The sequence below is a fragment of the Microcaecilia unicolor genome, chromosome 14, assembly GCF_901765095.1.
Source record: "Microcaecilia unicolor chromosome 14, aMicUni1.1, whole genome shotgun sequence".
Taxonomy (NCBI): domain Eukaryota; kingdom Metazoa; phylum Chordata; class Amphibia; order Gymnophiona; family Siphonopidae; genus Microcaecilia; species Microcaecilia unicolor.
The window spans coordinates 24,573,969-24,596,953 of NC_044044.1; the positions used below are offsets into that span (position 1 = coordinate 24,573,969).

General features: G+C 39.1%; 2 protein-coding genes across 2 annotated transcripts; both read left to right on the forward strand.

Moving 5' to 3' along the window:
- Positions 1-1,978: 1,978 nt before the first annotated feature.
- LOC115457113 (olfactory receptor 151-like) lies at positions 1,979-2,899 on the forward strand. The gene has a single exon (XM_030186536.1). The coding sequence runs from the start codon at positions 1,979-1,981 to the stop codon at positions 2,897-2,899; it is 921 nt and encodes a 306-aa protein (XP_030042396.1).
- A 7,925-nt stretch (positions 2,900-10,824) lies between these two features.
- On the forward strand, positions 10,825-11,760 carry LOC115457114 (olfactory receptor 151-like). Its single transcript, XM_030186537.1, has one exon. It carries the CDS (start codon positions 10,825-10,827, stop codon positions 11,758-11,760), a length of 936 nt encoding a protein of 311 aa, XP_030042397.1.
- Positions 11,761-22,985: the final 11,225 nt, after the last annotated feature.

Genomic DNA, 22,985 nt, shown 5'->3' on the forward strand with positions numbered 1-22,985 from the left:
ATCTGACTGCCTTCTGGTTTTCAATAGCTATACCCTCTTAATTCTTCACATTTTATTTACTGATACAACTCCTAATCTAATCGCTATTGCCACCTCTGTGCTGCAATTTCTGACATATTCGTATGTAGATTTCTAAAATGGCTGCCTTTACATGTTAACTTCTCTCAGATTTTCATTAATAGCTCAGCTCAGCATAAGATTACATGAAGAGGAGAAGGATTCAAAGTCAGGACTGACCTCATGAAAAAGTTGGTCATTGGGATTTTGATGCTGATGTTTCTTCCATGAATGTACTGTTTCAGAATAGTGGGCATAGGGAGGTGGTCATGAAAATATTGTGGGGATGGTTGATGGCTTTTTGAACCCGTGGAGGGGTATAATTGAACGGGGCGCCCAAGTTTTCCTGAGGGTGTTCCCGTATTATCGAAACAAGATGGACGGCCATCTTTTGTTTCGATAATACGGTCAGGGATGCCCAAATCTCCACATTTAGGTCGACCTTACAGATGGTCAACATAAATGTTAGAGATGATTGTCCCTGGTTTTCTGCTGAATGCTATATAAGAAAATGATCCCAGAGTTTATCTAAGTCGGTGAGTCTGATATTCAAAAGATCTAGGTGTCTAAGGAGCTCATTTTCAAAAGAGAAAAGTAAGCAAAAATTGGTAGAAATCTGCATTTTGGATGTTTTTCTCACAAAAAGGCCAAATTGGTATTTTCAAAACCAATTTTTAGATTTTTCTATGAAGTCCGTCAGAAGTGCATTCAAACCATAAGGTGGGGGTGTCAGGATTGTGTTAAGGGTGGGCTCTGGGGGTTCCTAAAACTTGGAAACATTTCAGCCATAATGGAACAAAACAAAATGAAAAAGGCACAAAAAAGATGCCCTCAATGACCAGCTGACCACTGGAGGGAATGAGAGATGGCGTCCCCTTACTCCCCCAGTGATCATTAACCCCCTCCCACCCCTCAAAAATGCCTTAACAGTGTGTTGGGTCTGCATTTTAATGGCAACATTACCACATGCACAGAATGCCACTACTACATGTCACTTCAGATCTGGACTTTCCACATGATAAAATCCTGTATTATAGCACGTTAAATCTAGATTTTAATGCACTATAGTAAAAGACACCTAAAGAATTGTATAGGGAAAGGGGACTTGATATACCGCCTCTCTGAGGTTTTTGCAACTACACTCAAAGCGGTTTACATATATTCAGGTACTTATTTTGTACCAGGGGCGATGGAGGGTTAAGTGACTTGCCCAGAGTCACAAGGAGGTGCTGTGGGAATTGAACTCAGTTTCTCAAGACCAAAGTCCACTGTACTAACCACTAGGCTACAGAACAGTGCACAGGGCATTGCGGGTTATTACTTTGCTGTGCACTCACACATACACGATGCACACAGCTGAATGCACCCAGTCCTAAAACTGCCTTCAATGTGAACTTCAACCTTGCTACTTGCTCTTTAATTTCATATTTGAAGCTTTTGGGCTTAAATCCCAGATGCACCTAAAACAGTATAAGTATTACGGTACAGCTGAGAGTGATCATATCAGAGATAATGAAAACATGTCTGTTATTTTAAAGGTAAGAAAATGCATTTATTTATTAAAATATACAGCTTAAAAGTTCATAGAAGCAAGGTGTTAGTAATGCAATAAGATAAATACAAATAAAATCAGGGTCCATAATGCTTTACATGATACAAATATAGAATACAGGATTAAAAAGTCATAACAATTCAGAAAATAGAAAATTGTGAAACGCTACGTACGACTGGTAGCACTATAGAAGTGATTTATAGTAGTAGTAGTAAATACATTTCAAGAGAACTCAGAGAAGATAGCCATAGTTATTTCTTCAGTAATTTCTTGAATTGACCTGGAAATCTTTCAAACAAGTCTACTTACTCAGGGAACTGGATGAACATGGAATAAAAATATTTAATTGTCTTTGTATCACAGAATCCAATGGAAAAGGTCAATTTTACCACAGTGACAGAATTTATCATCTTGGGGTTTTCTGAATTTCCAGAGCTGCAGATTCCTCTCTTCTTTCTATTTTTATCGATTTACCTGATCATCCTGATGGGGAACCTCACTATTATCACTATTACGTGCCTGGACTCTCGTCTGCACACCCCCATGTACTTTTTCCTCAGTAACTTGTCCTTTCTTGACATCTCTTGCACTTCAGTCACTCTCCCCAAGCAGTTGGATATCTTGCTAGGAAATAACAATCATATTTCTATATATGGCTGTTTTATACAGCTGTATTTGTATCTGTCTCTGATGAGTAATGAATGTTTAATTCTTTCAGTCATGGCCTATGACCGTTATGTTGCCATATGTCAACCCCTGTGTTACCATTTGATTATGAATCAGAAAGTTTGCATCTTGTTAAGTGCAAGCACGTGGATCTTAGGTCCTCTGTTCCCTGCATTTTATTTTATTTTTCTTCCTAATTTATCTTTTTGTGGCTCCAATGAGATTAATCATTTCTTCTGTGATTTCTCAGCATTGTTAAAGCTTTCTTGCACCAGCACCTCAACTATTGAAAATGCAGTTTACATTTTAGGGGCATTTATGGGATTTCCCAGCTTCATTTCAACTGTCGTATCTTATGTCTACATCATCTCCAACATCCTGAGGATCCGTTCCACAGAGGGAAGACGTAAAGCCTTCTCCACCTGCTCCTCCCACCTCACGGTTGTATGTCTGTTCTACTTGACTTTAATGTGTGTGTACGTTAGACCAAAATCCATGCAATCGATCAATCAAAACAAAGTTATTTCTATATTGCATAATACTTTAATTCCGATGTTTAACCCTGTAATTTACAGCTTGAAAAACAAGGATGTTAAAAATGCCCTTGGAAAACTTTTCCATTGAAAACTATCTGCCTGATATTTGAAAGATGTTAAGTGGGCAGGAAATGCTAAGCGACTTCGCAGGTGACATTCAAAAACACTTGACAGGTTAGTTCCGGTGTTTATCGCTGCTAACTGGTTAAAGTTTGGATCAGGTCAAGGGCAGACCTAGGGTAGGTTATCTAACAGTCCCAAAGATTTTCTATTCAAATATGTGAGTTTGATATTCAACAAATCTAGACATCTATATTTAAGAGTTAATGGGGCAATTTCTCAAGGAGCTGCCTAGATGTAAATGTTGAAAGATACAAGTAATTCTGATGTTACAGTCACATACATGTATAAGTAGACACAATTGCATGTAAATAACCATTACCAGGCTATGAGCTATTGTATAAGTATGCACCAACATTTTATGGCACACACTTTTCCAATGTGCATTAACATGGATGGAGTTTGGGTGGAGCTCTGCCAGGGCTCATATTTAGTCGAGTAGATTTTCAAATACTTTACTGCATGTCTATATTTTAACAATCGAGGCAAATTCATTTATACCAGCTCTATGGCTTGTGAAAGTGATTTCACCTAAACTCTAGACATGTTTTTGATCTGTAACACTAATATTCTATAAATAAAATCAAGCAGTTACCTTTCTTTCATTAAGAGGCTTCCAATAAGTACATTTTTCGATTATTACAAAACATCTTTGGCTACTGAGTTCCTATATATTTTAAAAGGTACCTAGATTAATTATAAACTGGATAACAATGCCAATTTGGGTGAATTAAGTTAGAGGCTAAGTTAAGACACCGGAATCAAATTCATGTAAAATTAGTGAGATGTTTAGTGTTTGTACAAATTTAAGGCACTCTAGATCTGTTTTTAATACATTTCTTGATTTGTACTTAAGTTAGGCACCCAAATAGAGGAAGTCATTTTCAACTGAATAACCAAGTATATGGTGCTTATTTTAGAAGCTCTGTTAGTGTTTTGGACTTTTGAAAACTGGCATTTAGACATCCATAACTGATGTTATAATGCCAGAATGTGGATGTCTAAATCTGCTAAACGTCCATATGACAAAAGGAGCTGCATCTTTGCATGTTTCGAACAAGACTAGCGTAGCACCAAAATGTGGATATACAGCTCCAGCTGCAGAAGGAGACGGGACATCCACGTTCAAAAAGATGAACATCCATATTTAGAGCTGGTACTTGGCATGTCCAGGAAACAGAAAGGTGATTTGATTGAGCAGGCCTCCAGTGAATGGAGCAAGGGAAATCACAATCCATGTTTTCCCATCCCTGGACAATTAAAGAGAAAAGTAAAGAAATTACAAAAAGCTGCAATGAGACTTGCACTGGCCTTGTTTTCATGCACACTGCTCTGCCCTAACTATTAACGACTCCTTCACGTGGATGTCATAGTGGCCATTTTATAATATGGACATTCTTCTGCTGTCATGCCGACATTCTTGTCTTTTGCTTTCCCCTGTTCATAGTTTGAATGTTTCCATTTGTAAATTGGATGTTCATACTGGACATGGCCATAACATTCATTTCTCATGTATTTTTAAACAGGCTGTATGTCAGTAGATCCTGTTCTAAACTACATGAGAAATGGACATCCATGTCCGACATATAGACTTGAACATCCATATTATGAGTTGAAAGTCCTTTCTAAAATTCTGTGGAGAGAGAATGTGAGAGGTATTTTGTTTGGTGCGCTAATGACGACATCTCACTGTGGACATCAAAAGAGGGTTACAAATAGATCATGTTGAATCACTCACCTTTCAGTGTGTAGAAGATGGAAGATTTATGGGTGGGTAAAACTCAGACTTCATTATGCATTGTTAAGATGTGACCTGGAGACCACACTATTCATTTCCTTGCTGAGGTCTTGAAAACCTCCTGAAGTCTTATCTGACTGTAAAAAAAAAAATCAAATGATATATTTATTATGGATTTCTTTTTTACAAATTAGCATCGTTCAGGCAACAAAATATAGTCATCATGTTAGACCTGTATTTGAGTCTCTCATTTCATCAATTCTCCCGGTAAAGATCTTGGGAGTCCTTTAACCATGTTCTAACCATAGGAGGGTGATGCAGCATCATTATAGTTTCAATTGTGAGGGGCAGGAAAGATCTATTAGATTCCCAGGAAATCTGCTCCTTTTGACGGAAACTACAGTACTGATGGACCAAAGGAATCAAATACAAATCAACTTATGCATCCAGCTTTTCCTATTTAAGCGCACAACTATGGAACGCAGTGCCAAGAGTCATAAAAACAACGTATGACCACCTAAATATCCGGAAATCGGTAAAATCAAACCTGTTCAAAAAGGCATACCCCACCGACCCAACATAAAAGCCTGAATATCTGCAACACAACGAAACCAAAGTTCATAATGGACATAGTTTAACTCCTCTTCTCTAAGATCCCCTAATGTATCTACCACACATGAACCTTATTCTACCACATCACCACCTTGTATTTGTTCATACAGGGCATTTATTTTGGGATTATTTTTGTTCTATTGTTTGTAATAGCAGTATATCAAATCTTTATTAAACTATATGTTCTTTGAATGTGCTGTATTGGCTGCCTGTAGCCTGCTTAATAAAGATGATGATTATTTTTATTCTTAGATGTTTTTGATAGGAAGTATCACATTTTTTATACACTAGTGTTATTGATTTATTTCCAACCCTGTGATCTAATGCACAGATCTGCTTGTCATTCAGCCAGTCATAGAGGCTCAATAACCTATTTTGGGAAGAAGGGATCCCCACTCTATTCTGTCAATGTCAGATCTGCAATCAAAATGGCTGCCATGAGTTTCAGCAGCCATTTTTAGACTGGAACCAGCATAGGTGGGAACTATTCCAAGGAGTTTTATACTGATTCTCAATCAAATATGTTTTCCCACACACACACACACAAAAGTGAATTAATGTTTAAAAAACCCCTTTGTGTGTGTACAATTGAATTCAGATTCAAAATGGCTTCCTGCTGTTTCCATGTTAAAATCCCCTTTTTCTCACACTTCAGTATAAAATCTTAATGAAACATACATTAAAGTGAATGGACCCTATCCTTTGGTAAAAAGGCCTTAAAATCATATAACCCTACAAAAATATAAGAAAATAATAATTAAAAAAAACCTCAATTTACATCTTAATGATTCCAATGTGTTATGTTCTTCAAAAGGGCATCAGAGGTTTGCTAGCCAGAAGTTTTTAATTAATTCACTAACACATATTTCTACTAAGAGAAAATAATAATTTTTTAAAAAGAGATGTGTGAGTGAATTTTGGAAATGTGGTCTTCTATTCACTTACACACAGTCATCAGCAGCAGTTTTGAGAAAAATATGTAGCGGCTTTTGGACTGAATGAATTTTGCATAGTATATTTTACCAAAATTAGGCTCATTTTCGAAAGAGAAAGATGCCCATCGTTCGACACAAATCGGAAGATGGGCGTTCTTCTCCCAGGGTCACCGAAATCAGCATAATCGAAAACCGATTTTGGGTGTCCCCAACTATTTTCCGTTATGGGGATGACCAAAGTCCACTGCAGTGCCCCCTAGAGTGCCCGGTTGGTGTCCTGGTATGTCAGGGGGACCAGTGCACTACGAATGCTGGCTCTTCCCATGACCAAAAGGCTTGCATTTGGTAATTTCTGAGATGGGCGTCTTTGGTTTCCAGTATCGCCGAGAAACAGAAAGGACCAAGTCTAGGGATGACCATCTCTAAGGATGACCTAAATGTCAAGATTATTATTATCGAAAGATGGACGTCCATCTTGTTTCGATAATACGGGTTTCCCCGCCCCTTTCTTTACAAACCGAAATGTGATAGTAGAGGGACATCTATATTAGTAAATGGCCACACAACATCCATATGGAGGTACAGACTAGTGTTTATATTAGCCGGCTAAAGAGCAGGGCAGAGAACCAGAGGTTGCTTATTGAAATTTCACAGTAGCTGCTTATAATTTTTCAGTAATTTGAGATTGTTTTTTGAGGTTTGCCCATCTTTAAATCTGCCTTCTGGTTTTCAAAAGCTGTACCCTCTTAATTCTCCACATTTTGTTTACTGATACAAGTCCTAATTTAATCGCTATTTCCACCTCTGTGCTGCAATTTCTGATATAAGCGTATGTAGATGTCTAAAATGGCTGCCTTTACCAGCTAATTTCTCTCAGATTTTCATTAATAGCTCAGCTCAGCATAAGATTACATGAAGAGGAGAAGGAATCAGAAAGTCATGACTGACCTCATGAAAAAGTTGGTCATTGGGATTTTGATGCTGATGTTTCTTCAATGAATGCACTGTTTAAGAATAATGGGCATAGGGAGGTGGTCATGAAGATATTGTGGGGATGGTTGATTGTTTTTTGAACCTGTGGAGGGTCATAATTGAATGGGGCACCAAAGTTTTCATGAGGGTGTCCTCGCAGGATGGCCCCGCAAAGGGGCAGGGAAACCCGTATAATTTCGAAAAAAGATGGGCGTCCATCTTTCATTTCAAAAATATGGTCAGGGACACCCAAATCTCAACATTTAGGTCAACCTTAGAGATGGTCGACTTAAATGTTGAGATGGCCAACCTTAGAGATGGTCATCCCCGGTTTTCGACCATAATGGAATCAGAGGACGTCCATCTCAAAAATGACCAAATCCAAGCCCTTTGTTCATGGGAGGAGCCAGAATTCATAGTGCACTGATCCCCCCTGACATGCCAGGACACCAACTGGGCACCCTAGGGGGCACTGCAGTGGACTTCACAAATTACTCCCAGGTGCATAGCTCCCTTACCTTATGTGCTGAGCCCCCCAAACCCTCCACAAAACACATTCTCCACAACTGTACACCACTACCATAGCCCTAAGGGGTGAAGGGGGGCACCTACATGTGGGTACAGTGGGTTTGTGGTGGGTTTTGTAGGGCTCACATTTACCACCACAAGTGTAACAGGTAGAGGGGAATGGGCCTGGGTCCGCCTGCCTGAAGTACACTGCACCTACTACAACTGTTCCAGGTACCTGCATACTACTGCGATAGACCTGAGTATGGCATTTGAGGCATGGGAGGGGGTTAGTGATCACTGGAAGAGTAAAGGGAGGTGATCCCCGATTCCCTCCGGTGGTCATCTGGTCAGTTCGGGCACCTTTTTGAGGCTTGGTCGCAAGAAAAAATGGACCAAGTAAAGTCGGCCGAGGGCTTGTCAGGTACACCCTTCTTTTTTACCTTATTGGCCGAGGATGCCCATCTCCTAATCACGCCCCAGTCCCATCTTCGCTACGGTGCCGACACGCCCCCATGAACTTTGGTCATCCCCGCGATGGAAAGCAGTTGAGGATACCTAAAATTGGCTTTTCATTATGCCAATTTGGGCGACCCTGAGAGAAGGACGCTCATCTCCCGATCTGTGTCGGAAGATGGGCGCCCTTCTCTTTCGAAAATAAGCCTGATAGTCTTTCAAACATATTTTAAACCGAAACTGTCTATGAATCATGTGTAAAGTGCACAATTGTAAGTACACATGGAGATTCTAAATGAAATATTCATTCCCAAGTGGCTTCTACCTTTACAGAGCTGTCATGTTACCCAGTTCCAGGATATAAAATGTAGGCCCATTTGGGTTTCAAAAACCCTATCCTGAAGCATTATGGGATCTGAAGCTCCAAGCTGAATGGGTAGAATCAGGGAGCCAACTGGTTGCTTTAGTTCTTCCTCCATGAGAAAACAAAAAGGTTTTGTTGAACTCATACACATAAAGTAATATATAGTTTGGGGGATTCAGGCCTAATTTAAGTGCAAGGATTTACACCAGGTTTCAGTTATACGTTTTCACAGCTAAATGTTCGGGATAGTTCTTGGTGCTGTGTATTATTCCAGAAACAGTATCTAACTCAGAGTAAGGATTATAGAATAGCTAACAGTGTGAATTTTTTCAGGTACTCAAATTTTGCTCTAAGCTGTGTTAGCAGTTATTGCATAGTATATATCATGCTATAACAACTAGGCCAAGTTCATATTAACTTCTCATGTGGTAGAAACTCTGTTAGCGTGTGACAAGTCATATGTTAATGGAGTTGTTTGTTAGAAGGCTTTACAGGGCGGAGCATGGGCTCCCTGCGTTTAGTGGGGACTTCTATAAATGACGCCTTAAAAAGAATCAGAACCCCCTCTCTTAAGCAGCACATAAAGTTCCAGGCATTTTATAGAATTAACGCTTATACAGACAGGTGGTTCATAAATATAGGCACTGCCGTTTACACTAATGAAAACATGGCGCAAATGCTCACGACTAAATTTACGTGTGGAGCCCCATATTCTATGATTATGCGTACAACTCAAAACCACACTCACGATCCACCAAGAAAAGCCCATGACCCTCTCATTTCTGTTCCTCCTTTTCTGCACTGTGTGTAAATCTAAGCGGCTTAGTAGCAATTAAATCTAATTAGCACTGATTGGCTTGCTATTCTATTAAATTGCACGGGCAAATTGGGATCATGCCTAAATTTGACTTTTGTTAACCTTTATAGAATCTGGGGTTAATAGACTGAATATACCATGTGCTAAATAAAAAGCATGCTGTTAATGCAGAAACACTTATCAATTTCTCAATAGGAGGTGTTGAGTGGATCTGCCTTAACAGTGTGTTGGTTCTGCATTTTAATTGCAAAATTACCACATGCACAGAATGACACTAGTACATGTCACTTCAGATCTGGACATTCCACATGATAAAATCCTGTATTACAGCACGTTAAATCTAGATTTTAATGCACTATAGTAAAAGACCCCTAAAGAACTGCAAGAAAGACTAAGGAGGCTAGGGCTTTACAGCTTGGAGAAGAGACGGCTGAAGGGAGACAGGCTAGAGGTATATAAAATAATGAGTGGAGTGGAACAGGTGGATGTGAAGCGTCTGTTCACGCTTTCCAAAAATACTAGGACTAGGGGGCATGCGATGAAACTACAGTGTAGTAAATTTAAAACAAATCAGAGAAAATGTTTCTTCACCCAACGCGTAATTAAACTCTGTAATTCATTGCCGGAGAACGTAGTAAAGGCGGTTAGCTTGGCAGAGTTTAAAAAGTGGCTGGATGGTTTCCTAAAGGACAAGTCCATAGACCGCTACCAAATGGACTTGGGAAAAATCCACAATTTCGGGAATAACTTGTATAAAATGTTTGAACGTTTGGGTAGCTTGCCAGGTGCCCTTGACCTAGATTGGGATCAGGATGATGGGCTCGATGGACCTTTGGTCTTTTCCCAGTATGGCATTACTTATGTAGAACAGTGCACAGTGTATTGTGGCTTATTACTTTGCTGTGCACTCACACATACACGATGCACACAGCTGAATGCACCCAGATCTAAAACTGCCTTCAATGTGTACTTCAACCTTGCTACTTGCTCTTTAATTTCATATTTGAAGCTTCTGGGCTTAAATCCCAGATGCACCTAAAACAGTATAAGTATTACGGTACAGCTGAGGGTGATCAGATCAGAGATAATGAAAACGTCTGCTATTTTGAAGGTAAGAAAATGCATTTATTTATTAAAATATAGAGCTTAAAAGCTCATAGAAGCAAGGTGTTAGTAATGCAATAAGTTAAATACAAATAAAATCAGGGTCCGTAATGCTTTACATGATACAAATATAGAATACAGGATTAAAAAGTCATAACAATTCAGAAAATAGAAAATTGTGAAACGCTACGTACGACTTGTAGCACTATAGAAGTGATTTATAGTAGTAGTAGTAAATACATTTCAAGAGAACTCAGAGAAGATAGCCATAGTTATTTCTTCAGTAATTTCTTGAATTGACCTAGAAGTCTTTCAAACCAGCCTCTTTACTCATAAAAATGGATGAACAAGTAATAAACACTTGATTGTCTTTGTATCACAGAATCCAATGGAAAAGGTCAATTTTACCACAGTGACAGAATTTATCATCTTGGGGTTTCCTGAATTTCCAGAGCTGCAGATTCCTCTCTTCTTTCTATTTTTATCGATTTACCTGATCATCCTGATGGGGAACCTCACTATGATCACTGTTACGTGCCTGGACTCTCGTCTACACACCCCCATGTACTTTTTCCTCAGTAACTTGTCCTTTCTTGACATCTCTTGCACTTCAGTCACTCTCCCCAAGCTAATGGATATCTTGCTAGGAAATAACAATCCTATTTCTATATATGGGTGTTTTATACAGCTGTATTTGTATCTGTCTCTGCTAAGTAATGAATTTTTCATTCTTTCAGTCATGGCCTATGACCGTTATGTTGCCATATGTCAACCCCTGTGTTACCATTTGATTATGAATCAGAAAGTTTGCATCCTGTTAAGTTTAAGCACATGGATCTTAGGTCCTCTGTTCCCTGCATTTTATTTTATTTTTTTCCCTAATTTATCTTTTTGTGGCTCCAATGAGATTAATCATTTCTTCTGTGATTTATCAGCATTGCTAAAGCTTTCTTGCACCAGCACCTCAACTATTGAAAATGCAGTTTACATTTTGGGGGCAGTTATGGCATTTCCCTGCTTCATCTCAACCCTCACTTCTTACGTCTTCATTATCTCCAACATCCTGAGGATCCGTTCCACAGAGGGGAGACGTAAAGCCTTCTCCACCTGCTCCTCCCACCTCACGGTTGTATGTCTGTTCTACTTGACTTTGATGTGTGTGTACGTCAGACCACAATCCATGCAATCGATGAATCAAAACAAAGTTATTTCTATATTGCATAATACTTTAATTCCGATGTTTAACCCTGTAATTTACAGCTTGAAAAACAAGGATGTTAAAAATGCCCTAGGAAAACTTTTCCATAGAAAACTATCTGCCTGATATTTTAAAGACCTTAACTGGGCAGGAAATGCTCCTGCTCAGTTAATCCCCGCTAAGTGACCTCAGACGTGGTATTCAAAGGCGCTTGACTGGTTAGTGTTGGAGTTTTTCATTGCTATCAGGTCAAGGGCAGACCTTGGGTAGATTATCTATTTAGCCAGTTAGCAGCAAGTTTCAGTCCTCTAACCAGCTAATTAACAACATAAAGGAAGGACAGCAAAAAGGCTGTTCTAATATATATGGTGAGGTTATCTGGGCACAGGCCTGAATACTGGCTGGTTCCCTGATAACTTCTGGGAGACCATTTGTGCCCTGATATTCAATCCTGGGCGCTGTGCATTCCCTGGCATTGAATATCCAGGATCAGTTCAGCCAGTTGCTTTCAGTAGCTCAGACGCCGCACACCGCCATGGACTGAATATGAGGCAATATGTATCTAACAATCCCAAAGATTTTCTATTCAAATCTGAGAGTTTGATGTTGAACAGATCTAAGTGTCTACATTTAACAGTTTATGGGGCAATCCCACAAAGAGCTGCCTAGAACACATATAATACCAGTGTTATAGTCATGTACGTGTATATGTAGACACGTGTACATGTAGTTAGCCATTTTCCGGCTATGAGCTATTGTTCAAGTACGCACCAAAATTTGATGGTACCTACTTTTCAGGTGTACATTGACATGGATGGAGTTTGGGTGGAGTTCTGACAGGGAACACATTTTTTCAATTACTTTACTGCATATCTGTACTTTAATAATCAAAGTGCATTCATTTATGCCAGCTCGATGACATTTGAAAGTGATTTCACCCAACAGGTCCATCTTTGATGCCTAAAAACAGGCACCTCTTTATAGAATTACTCTGCACATGCCTTTAACGACCCAACAAGTCATCTTCAGCTACTGAGTTCCTATATTTTAAAAGGTCCCTAAAAACTGGATGGCAATGCCAAGTTGGGTGAATTAAGATAGAGGCTCAGCTGTCCTAGCTTAAGATATCAGAATCAAATTCATCTAAAATTAGAGTTAGATGCCAAGTGTTGGTACAAAATTAAGTAAATCTGGATCAGTTTTTAACATATTCCTTGTAAGGGCTTCTTTTTATTAACCCGCACTACGAATTTCCATGTGGCAAATGAGAGAAGGCCCATAGGAATTGAATGGGTTTTTTTTCTTGTTTTCCACACCAGGAATCACCAGAGTGGTTTAGTGAAAGAGTCCCTAAAGTAGGCACCCAAATAGAGGACGCAATTGTAAATTGAATGACCACTTGATTTGATTATACTGGCTGCCATTAAAGCTAGAATTGAATTTAAGGTTTCAATTTTTGTCTTTAAAATCCTTTGTTTTCAGTCCTAACCATCTAAATGATTTTGTAAAGCTTTACACTTCCTCAAGATGTCTCTGTTCTCTGAAAGAAATTAAATTGGTAAAGTTGTCTAAGTCCCATTGTAGGCTACGGGTTACGGAGCAGTGATTATTAGCTGGTAAAGGAATTGAGTTGTGGAATCTCCTCCCAATTTCCATTAGGAATATTAACAGTTATATATCATTCCATAGTAATTTGAAAACTTGGCTTTTAGAAAATATCTGACGGGAAATGTTTGTTTAGAATTACATTTTTCAATATTGTATGCTGTATGAATTTTTCTTTTGTCTTCCAGTCTGAACTGGCTGGTTGCCTGCAATAGAAATGTGTTGAACTAAATTAAATATCAGTGCAAAATCCAATAGAATGCTGAGCTTTACACATATATAACTTAGCTGTATGTAGATAGCAAGGGGCTGGGCTTTGGATAGTTCTTTGCATGGGACTTGGGTAGAATCTGAATTAAACCCACATAAATGTTTAGGTCTTTTTACTACCTCTACAAATCTTCACATACCAGTTACCCACAATTTGTAGAGATAAAAGACCAAGGCTGGCGTTTAGGAGAAAAGCAATTTATTGATACAATTTAATATTTTCTCATGGGAGAATAGAACTACTGCATACATATGATCTCTGTATCTATCACTCCAACATATTGAACTGAAACAGCTATTTTTATATCCTTGTGTTTAACAATGATTTACAAGGCTTCAGCCAGTTATCTTACTCAGGATCATCTGGTCTTCTTAGGTTTTCCCATAAAGATATCATATCAGATCATAAGTTCCTGGGCCTCACGATTTATGGCCATTGCCCTTTGACTCTACTCCAGGGTGCATAACTGTGTTTATTATCTACAAACCAAACTCTACATGTCAAGTGTACATTTTAGCCAGTCTTTACAAGATTGATTAAGGAGCTCTCATCGGTTATTTCCCCTTCAACATTAAATGCAACTTGTTATTTAGCAGCATGTATACGTATAGATTTTCAATATGGCAGATATGAATGTGTAACTTACCTGGATAAACTGCATAGTGTCAGCTTACAGTTGCAATTTGTGGGATTTCACCATTCATTATTTTACTTTGTATCTTCGTAAATTGGACGACCCCTACCACGAATGCCAACAGGTGTACAACCAATCCTGCAGATCTTTTTCTAATACATTACTGGAATTGTAGATGCTCACCATGGATGTATCAATTCTGATTTCTATGTTCTTTCTAAAATTGTAATTCTCGTGTTTATAAAGAACCCCCACAAATGTGAATATAAAAGAACAGTGCTCATCAAATGAAAAAAAATAAAATAAAAGTGCTTTGTTTGATTATGCGTACTAAGGAGTTTTGGCCTTGGGCAATGCAAGGAATATAAATGAAATAAGTGAATTGTGTGCTAGCATTTACACCAGGTTCCTGCAAGCATAAGTATGAGATCCGCACTAAACTTGTATTCCTCAAAGAGTGATATCCACAGAGCACCCTGTGCAGAATATGCGTCTGGTACACATCTTCCCGACACATAACTCTGGGCACCATTTATAGAATTCCTCTTTCAGTGTAAATAAGACAGAAAATGTACAGGTAGGCTCCTTCTTATGTTGTTCTAATGTAAAATGGAGATTAGCTCTTCATTTCCTTAAGGAGAAAAGGAATCTCAGAGTTTTCCTGGACTAAAATTTGACTTTAAAAAGCCAAAGAATATCTGTCCCAAGAATCTTTGCCAGGATAAACTGAGATTGATTAGTTGACAAAAATCAATGCTACCAATTTTAGAACTATAAAATGGTCTTTTTCATTGAGCAATGCTCCCTCTGAGGCAGGGGTGGGCAACCTTGAGGGTCACAACCCAGTTGTGTTTTTTTGGATTTACCAATGAATGTACATAAGATTTATTTGCATGTGATAACTCCATTGTATGCAAGATCTCTTGCTTATTCATTGAAGAAATCCTGAAAACCCAACTGGGTGGCATCGTTTGAGGATCAAGGTTGCCCACCCAAGCACTAGGGCATTATTTCCGATGTTGGTCCTGGAGTACTCCCTTGCCAGTCAGGTTTTCAGGACATCATAGTAACATAGTAACATAGTAGATGACGGCAGAAAAAGACCTGCACGGTCCATCCAGTCTGCCCAAGAAGATAAATTCATATGTGCTACTTTTTTATTTGTACTGTCCTCTTCAGTGCACAGACCGTATAAGTCTGGCCAGCCCTATCCCCGCCTCCCAACCACCAACCCCGCCTCCCAATCATCAGCTCTGGCCCTAGACCGTATAAGTCTGCCCAGCACTATCCCTGCCTCCCACCACCGGCTCTGACATAGACCGTATAACTCTGCCTAGCACTATCCCCGCCGCCCAACCACCAGCCCCGGCACAGACCGTATAAGTCTGCCCAGCACTAGTCCCGCCTCCCAACCACCAGCCCCAGCACAGACCATATAAGTCTGGCCAGCCCTATCCCCGCCTCCCAACCACCAGCTCTGGCACAGACCGTATAAGTCTGCCCAGCACTATCCCTGCCTCCCACCACCAGCTCTGGCACAGACCGTATAAGTCTGCCCAGCACTATCCCCGCCTCCCACCACCGGCTCTGGCACAGACCGTATAAGTTTGCCCAGCACTATTCCCGCTGCCCAACCACCAGCCCCGGCACAGACCGTATATGTCTGCCCAGCACTAGCCCCGCCTCCCAACCACCAGCTCTGCCACCCATTCTACATCAACATCAATGATGAATAGTAAAAAATGGTGGAGGACTCACATTTACCTTAAAGGGAACATTGGTATTTGACTGTGTATTGAAATGCTCTTTATTAAAGTTGCCTCCTGGCATATTTACAGTTTAGCCTGCTGTATCAACTAACACAAGGACATAATAACTGCTTATGTGGTACAAACTCTGCTAATGCATGGCAAGTCATATGTTAATGGAGTTTTTTATGAGGAGGCTTTATTGGATGGATCATGGACTCCCTGCATTTAGGAGTTGTCTAATGGTTAGTGCAGTGGGCTTGGAGTCTTGGCAACCTGGGTTCGATTCCCACTGCAGCTCCGTGTGACCTTGGGCAAGTCACTTAACTCTCCATTACCTCAGGTATGAAAACTTAAATTGTGAGCTCTCTAGGGTCATAGAAAGTACTTGCATATAAAGTGTACAGTGATAAATATGTCTAGTAGCACTATAGAAATGATTAATAGTAGTAGTATTTGAGACTTGATATAGCACCTTCACAACAAATCAACAATTGAAAGAAGAGAATAGGAAAACACCAATATCAGGAGAGCAGGGGGAAATAAAACTGGAGAAATAGCAAAGACACCAGAGACCACCAACGCCTACTGGAACCTGTCATCAAAGAATTGAAAAACAATAGGGTTAGGGAAATGCCTGGGAAAAAATGAGCTTTAAGGAGAAAGCAAAAACAGGGTAGCAAAAGCTCATACTTCAGGGAAAGAGGTAATGAATTCAAGAGAAAAGGGGGCCAAGCAAAACAATACAGAGACATGAGTGAAGCAAAGTTGAAAACAGTGAATAGATAGTAAGGCCAAATGGGAATGTTGAGAAGAGCACCAGAGCAGGACAATAAGGAGTAATCAGAGTGGACAGATATGGAGGCAAACCGAAGCAAAATGCCTCAAAAGTGAGGGTCAGAAAATTATAAGTAATCCAGTATTTAATAGGAAGCCAATGGTATTCTTTTAAGAGTGGAGTTACAGGAACATGACGATGAGCATGTGAAAGATGGATAACGGTATTCTGGACTGACTGCAATTAATTGAAGGAAACATCTGGGAGGCTGGCATGTTTAACATTGCAGTAGTCTAATCTTTAGGTAAGCAGAGTGAAAAGAGGACTGGCACTGCTCTCAGTGGAGAGAAATGGATGGAGTGAGCGCACAAGACGCAGAGAATAGAAACATTCTTAATGGTAGCAGAAATGTGCGAAGAGAAATTTAAGACACTGTCGAAGCAAACTCTGAGATGTTTCATGGTATCAGTCAGTGGGGAATTGTATAAATGAAGCCTATATAATTGGACCCCCCCCTCCCCCCCACACACACACACACTGAAGTGGTATTCTATAAGCTGCACCTAAAGTTCAGCGCAGTTTATAGAATTAAAGCTTAAATGGCCGGTCATGTGTAAATTTAGACCCTGCTATTTGCACAAATGAAAAGTGGTGCAAATGGCCACACCTAAATTTATGCTTGGAGCACCCATATTTTGTAATTTGATGTATACCTCAAAACCACACCTCTGATCTGCCTATGACCTTCCCATTTCAGTGTTCTCTTTTTTTGGACTGTGTGCAAATTTTAGATATAGATTCTGCATGTAAATTTATGTGCATTCGTCCCAATTAACTATAATTAATACCAATAATTGCTTACTAAAAAGCCAATTACTGGCACTAATTGTCTCATTATTCTATTAAACTATATGCGCAGATCGGAGTCACACCTAAACTTATGTTCACAATTTTTGATGACCTTCATAGAGTCAAAGGTTAATACACTGGATCTACCATGTGCTAACCAAATAACATGTTGGTAATGCAGAAGCACTTTTTGCTCCTCAATAGGAGGTATTAAGTGGATCCTGCATATTAATGGGAAAATTGCCACATGCCCAGAATGCCACTACTACATGCCACCTTAGATCTGGAGTTGGCACATGGTAAAATCCTGCATTACAGCACGTTAAATATAGGTTTTAATTCACTGTAGTAAAAGACCCCTAAAAACCTTTAAGTGGCCCTCTTAGAATAGTGCACAGTGCATTATGGGTTATCACTTTTCTGTGCACTCACACATACATGGTGCACTCAGCTGAATACAGCCAGTTATAGAACTGCCTTCAATGTGCAAATAGCAAGGCTGAAAAACACATTGATTTCATTTTTCCAGCTTCTGGGCTCAATTCCCAGATGGAACTGCAAAGAGTATAAGTGTTCAGGTACAGCTGAGACTGATCAGATCAGAGATAATGAAAAACCGTCTACTCTTTTAAAGGTAAGAACAGACATTTATTTATTTATTTTACTGCTCACAAGCAAAGTGCACGATTAGGGTTAGTAATGCAATAAGATAAATACAAATAAAATCAGGGTCTGTAATGCTTTCTATAATATGAACATAGAATATAGGATACCCAATTCAGAAAATAGAAAAAGAAATACATTTTAAGAGAATTCAGAGAAGATGAATCTATTTATTTCTCTAGTGATTTCTTGTATTACAAGTAGTTTACCCAAAGTGAGAAATTCAAAAAATCCATAAAACTCTATAGACCTAGAAGTCTTTCAAACAAGCCTCTTTACTCATGAAAATGGATGAACAAGTAATACATATTTGTCTTTGTATCACAGAATCCAATGGGAAAGGTCAATTTTACCACAGTGACAGAATTTATCATCTTGGGGTTTCCTGAATTTCCAGAGCTGCAGATTCCTCTCTTCTGTCTGTTTTTATTGATTTACCTGATCATCCTGATGGGGAACCTCACTATGATCACTATTACGTGTCTGGACTCTCGTCTGCACACCCCCATGTACTTTTTCCTCGGTAACTTGTCCTTTCTTGACATCTCTTGCACTTCAATCACTCTTCCCAAGCTGATGGATATCTTGCTAGGAAATAACCATCATATTTCTAAATGTGGGTGTTTTATACAGCTGTATTTGTACCTGTCTTTGCTGAGTGATGAATTTTTCATTCTTTCAGTCATGGCCTATGACCGTTATGTTGCCATATGTCAACCCCTGTGTTACCATTTGATTATGAATCAGAAAGTCTGTATCCTGTTAAGTGCAGGCACATGGATCTTAGGTCTTCTGATGCCTACATTTTATTTTATCTTTCTTCCTAAGTTATCTTTTTGTGGCTCCAATGAGATTAATCATTTCTTCTGTGATTTATCAGCATTGTTAAAGCTTTCTTGCACCAGCACCTCAAGTATTGAGTATGCAATTTACATTTTGGGAGCAGTTATGGCATTTCCCTGTTTCATTTCAACTGTCGTATCTTATGTCTACATTATCTCCAACATCCTGAGGATCCGTTCCACAGAGGGGAGACGTAAAGCCTTCTCCACCTGCTCCTCCCACCTCACGGTTGTAATTCTGTTCTATTTTACTATAATGTGGTTGTACATGAGACCATCGTCTGTGCAATCGATTAATCAAAACAAAGTTATTTCTATATTGCATACTACTTTAATTCCGATATTTAACCCTGTAATTTACAGCTTGAAAAACAAGGACGTTAAAAATGCCCTTGGAAAACATTTCCATAGAAAACTATCTGCCTGATATTTAAAAGACCTTAACTGGGCAGGAAGTGCTCCTGCTCAGTTAATCCCCGCTAATTGACCTCAGACATGATATTCAAAGGCGCTTGACTGGTTAGTGTTGGAGTTTTTCTACTGCTAACTGGCCATCTCCTAACTGGTTAAAGTTAGGATCAGGTCAAGGGCAGACTTTGGGTAGATTGAAAATTGCTGCCAACTGTCTAAATAGATAACCTCACCATATATATTAGAACAGCCTTTTTAGCTGGTTAGAGGACTAACTGGGCTCAGGTCTGAATACTGGCTGGTTCCCTGGGTGACCATTTATGCCCTAATGTTCAATCCTGGGAGCTGTGCATTCCCTGGCATTGAATATCCAGGATCAGTTCAGCCAGTGGCTTCCAGTAGCTCAGACGCCGCACACCGCCATGGGCTGACTATGAGGCAATAACAATCCCAAAGATTTTCTATTCAAATCTGAGAGTTTGATGTTCAACAGATCTACGTGTCTACATTTAACAGTTTATGGGACAATTCCATAAAGAGTTGCCTACATGTAGGTGTCAAGAACACATAGAATACCAGTGTTATAGTCATGGACGTGTATATGTAGACACATGCCAGATACAAATGAACAATGCTTTCCACGTGTTGAAAATGTGTTAAACTGCAGTAATAGCTAAGTACTTGCAACGAAGGAAAAAATGGCCTCACAGAGCTCCTGGATTAATACAATCTATTAGAACCCAGAGAGACACTGAACAGCTTAACTAGTGCCAGTTTCAAAGTTGATTCCGCAACCAAGACCCTGAAGCAGCAGTACGAAATGGTGGCCATCGTCGGCTTGGGGAGAGGAGAGAAGAAATTAGCTCTTGCAACAGAAGCTACAAGTGTCGGTAGCAATTGCATTTGAAAGATAAGTGGTCTTTCAGTCATAAGAATTTTCTATACATCTGTTTACTTTATTTATTTAATACATTTATTCCTCACATTATCCCACTAGCTGTAGGCTCAACGTGGCTTACTGTAGACATAGCATTTATCATTTGAAAGTTACATAGCAAACATTGCTACAGTAGCAGCTAGTGACTTTATAGCATTTTGAAGGTTATTTTATGGCCAATGATGAACAGAGGATCATATAAAGATCCATTTCAGCTCTAATAGACTGTATTATTCCAGGAGCTCTGTGAGGCCATTTTTCCTTCGTTGCAAGTACTTTTGATGCAAGTACTTTCTTTACTACTGCAGTTTGACACATTTTCAACACGTGGAAAGCATTGTTCATTTATATCTAGCGATTGTATGTTCCACACTCCAATTTAATCATATATGGACACATGTGCATGTAAATAGTCATTTTCCGGCTATGAGCTACTGTTCAAGTACGCACCAAAATTTGATGGTACCTACTTTTCAGGTGTACATTGATTATTAAAGAGCAGATATGCAGTAAAGTAATTGAAACTCTACACATGTAAATGTGTTCCCTGTCAGAACTCCACCCAAACTCCATCCATGTCAAAGTGCATTCATTTATGCCAGCTCGATGACGTTTGAAAGTGATTTCACCCAATAGGTCCATCTGTGATGCCTAAAAACAGGCACCTCTTTATAGAATTACTCTGCACATGCCTTTAACGACCCAACAAGTCATCTTCTGCTACTGAGTTCCTATATTTTAAAAAGGTCCCTAGATTTAGGTATTATTAACTGGATGGCACTGCCAAGTTGGGTGAATTAAGATAGAGGCTCAGCTGTCCTAGCTTAAGATATCAGAATCAAATTCATCTAAAATTAGAGTTAGATGCCGAGTGTTGGTACAAAATTAAGGCAATCTAGATCAGTTTTTAACTTATTCCTTGTTTAGTACTTAAGGGCTTCTTTTACTAATCCCCACTACGAATTTCCACGTGGCAAATGAGAGAAGGTCCATAGGAACTGAATGTTTTTTTTTCTTGTTTTCCACACCAGGGATCACCAGAGTGATTTAGTAAAAGAGTCCCTAAGGTAGGCACCCAAATAGAGGAAGCAATTGTAAATTGAATAACCACTTGATCTGATTATACTGTTTGCCATTAAAAGCTAGAATTGAATTTAAGGTTTCAATTTTTGTCTTTAAAATCCTTTGCTTCCAGTCCTAACCATCTAAACGATTTAGTAAAACTTTATACTTCCTCAAGTTGTCTCTGTTCTCTGAAAGAAATTAAATTGGTAAAGTTGTCTAAGTCCCATTGTAGGCTGCGGGTTACGGAGCAGTGATTATTAGCTGGTAAAGGAATTGAGTTGTGGAATCTCCTTCCAATTTTCATTAGGAATATTAACAAGTTTTCATAGTAATTTGAAAACTTGGCTTTTAGAAAATGTCTGACTGGAAATGTTAGATTATTAGAATTATTTTACTATTATATGATTCAATATGCTGTATTAATGTTTCTTTTGTCCTCCAGTCTGAACTGGCTGGTTGCCTGGAATAGAAATTTGTAAAATCCAATAGAAAGCCAAGCTTTACACATATATAACTTAGCTGTATGTAGATAGCAAGGGGATAGGGTTTGGATAGTTCTTGCATGGGACTTGGGTAGAACCTGAATTAAACCCACATGGCAGTCTTGGTCTTTTATCTCTACAAATTGTGGGTAACTGGCATGTGAAGATTTGTAGAGGTGGTAAAAAGGTCTAATCATTTCTTTAGGAGAAAAGCAATTTATTTACTTACCAAGTATTGATACAATTTCAAATTTTCTCATGGGAGGATAGAGCTACTGCATACATATGCTCGCTGGATCTATCACTCCAGCATACTGAGCTGAAACAGCTATTTCTATGCACTTGTGTTTAACAATGATTTACAAGGCTTCAGCCAGTTATCTTACTCAGGATCATCTGGTCTTCTTTCAAAACTATCTCGTTTCCCTCACCTGCTAAACCACATTCTCATGTTTGTTTATGCTTCTTCCTTTCCCTGGCCTGTTTGCCCATAAGGATGTCATATCAGATCATAAGTTCCTGGGCCTCACGATTTATGGCCATTGCCCTTTGACTCTACTCCAAGGTGCATAACTGTGTTTATTATCTTCAAGCCAAACTCTACATGTCAAGTGTACATTTTAGCCAGTCTTTATAAGAATGATTAAGGAGCTCCCATTGGTTATTTTCCCCTTTAACATTAAATGCAACTTGCTAATTAGCAGCATTTATAAGTATAGATTTTCAATATGGCAGATATGAATGTGTAACATACACGGGTAAGCTGCACAGTGTCAGCTTACAGATGCAATTTGTGGGATTTCACCATTCATTATATTACTTTGTATCTTCGTAAATTGGGTTGACCCCCCCCCCCCCCCCCCCACCATGAGTGCCAACAAGTGTACAGCCAATCCTGCAGATCTTTTTCTAATACATGACTGGAATTGTAGATGCTCACCATGGATGTATCAATTCTGATTTCTATGTTCTTTCTAAAATTGTAATTCTCGTGTTTATAAAGAACCCCCACAAATGTGAATATAAAAGAACAGTGCTCATCAAATGAAAAAAAAAATAAAATAAA

Excerpts from the sequence above, each read along its gene's own strand:
- LOC115457114 (XM_030186537.1), top strand. The coding sequence starts at position 10,825 with ATGGAAAAGGTCAATTTTACCACAGTGACAGAATTTATCATCTTGGGG.
- LOC115457113 (XM_030186536.1), top strand. The coding sequence starts at position 1,979 with ATGGAAAAGGTCAATTTTACCACAGTGACAGAATTTATCATCTTGGGG.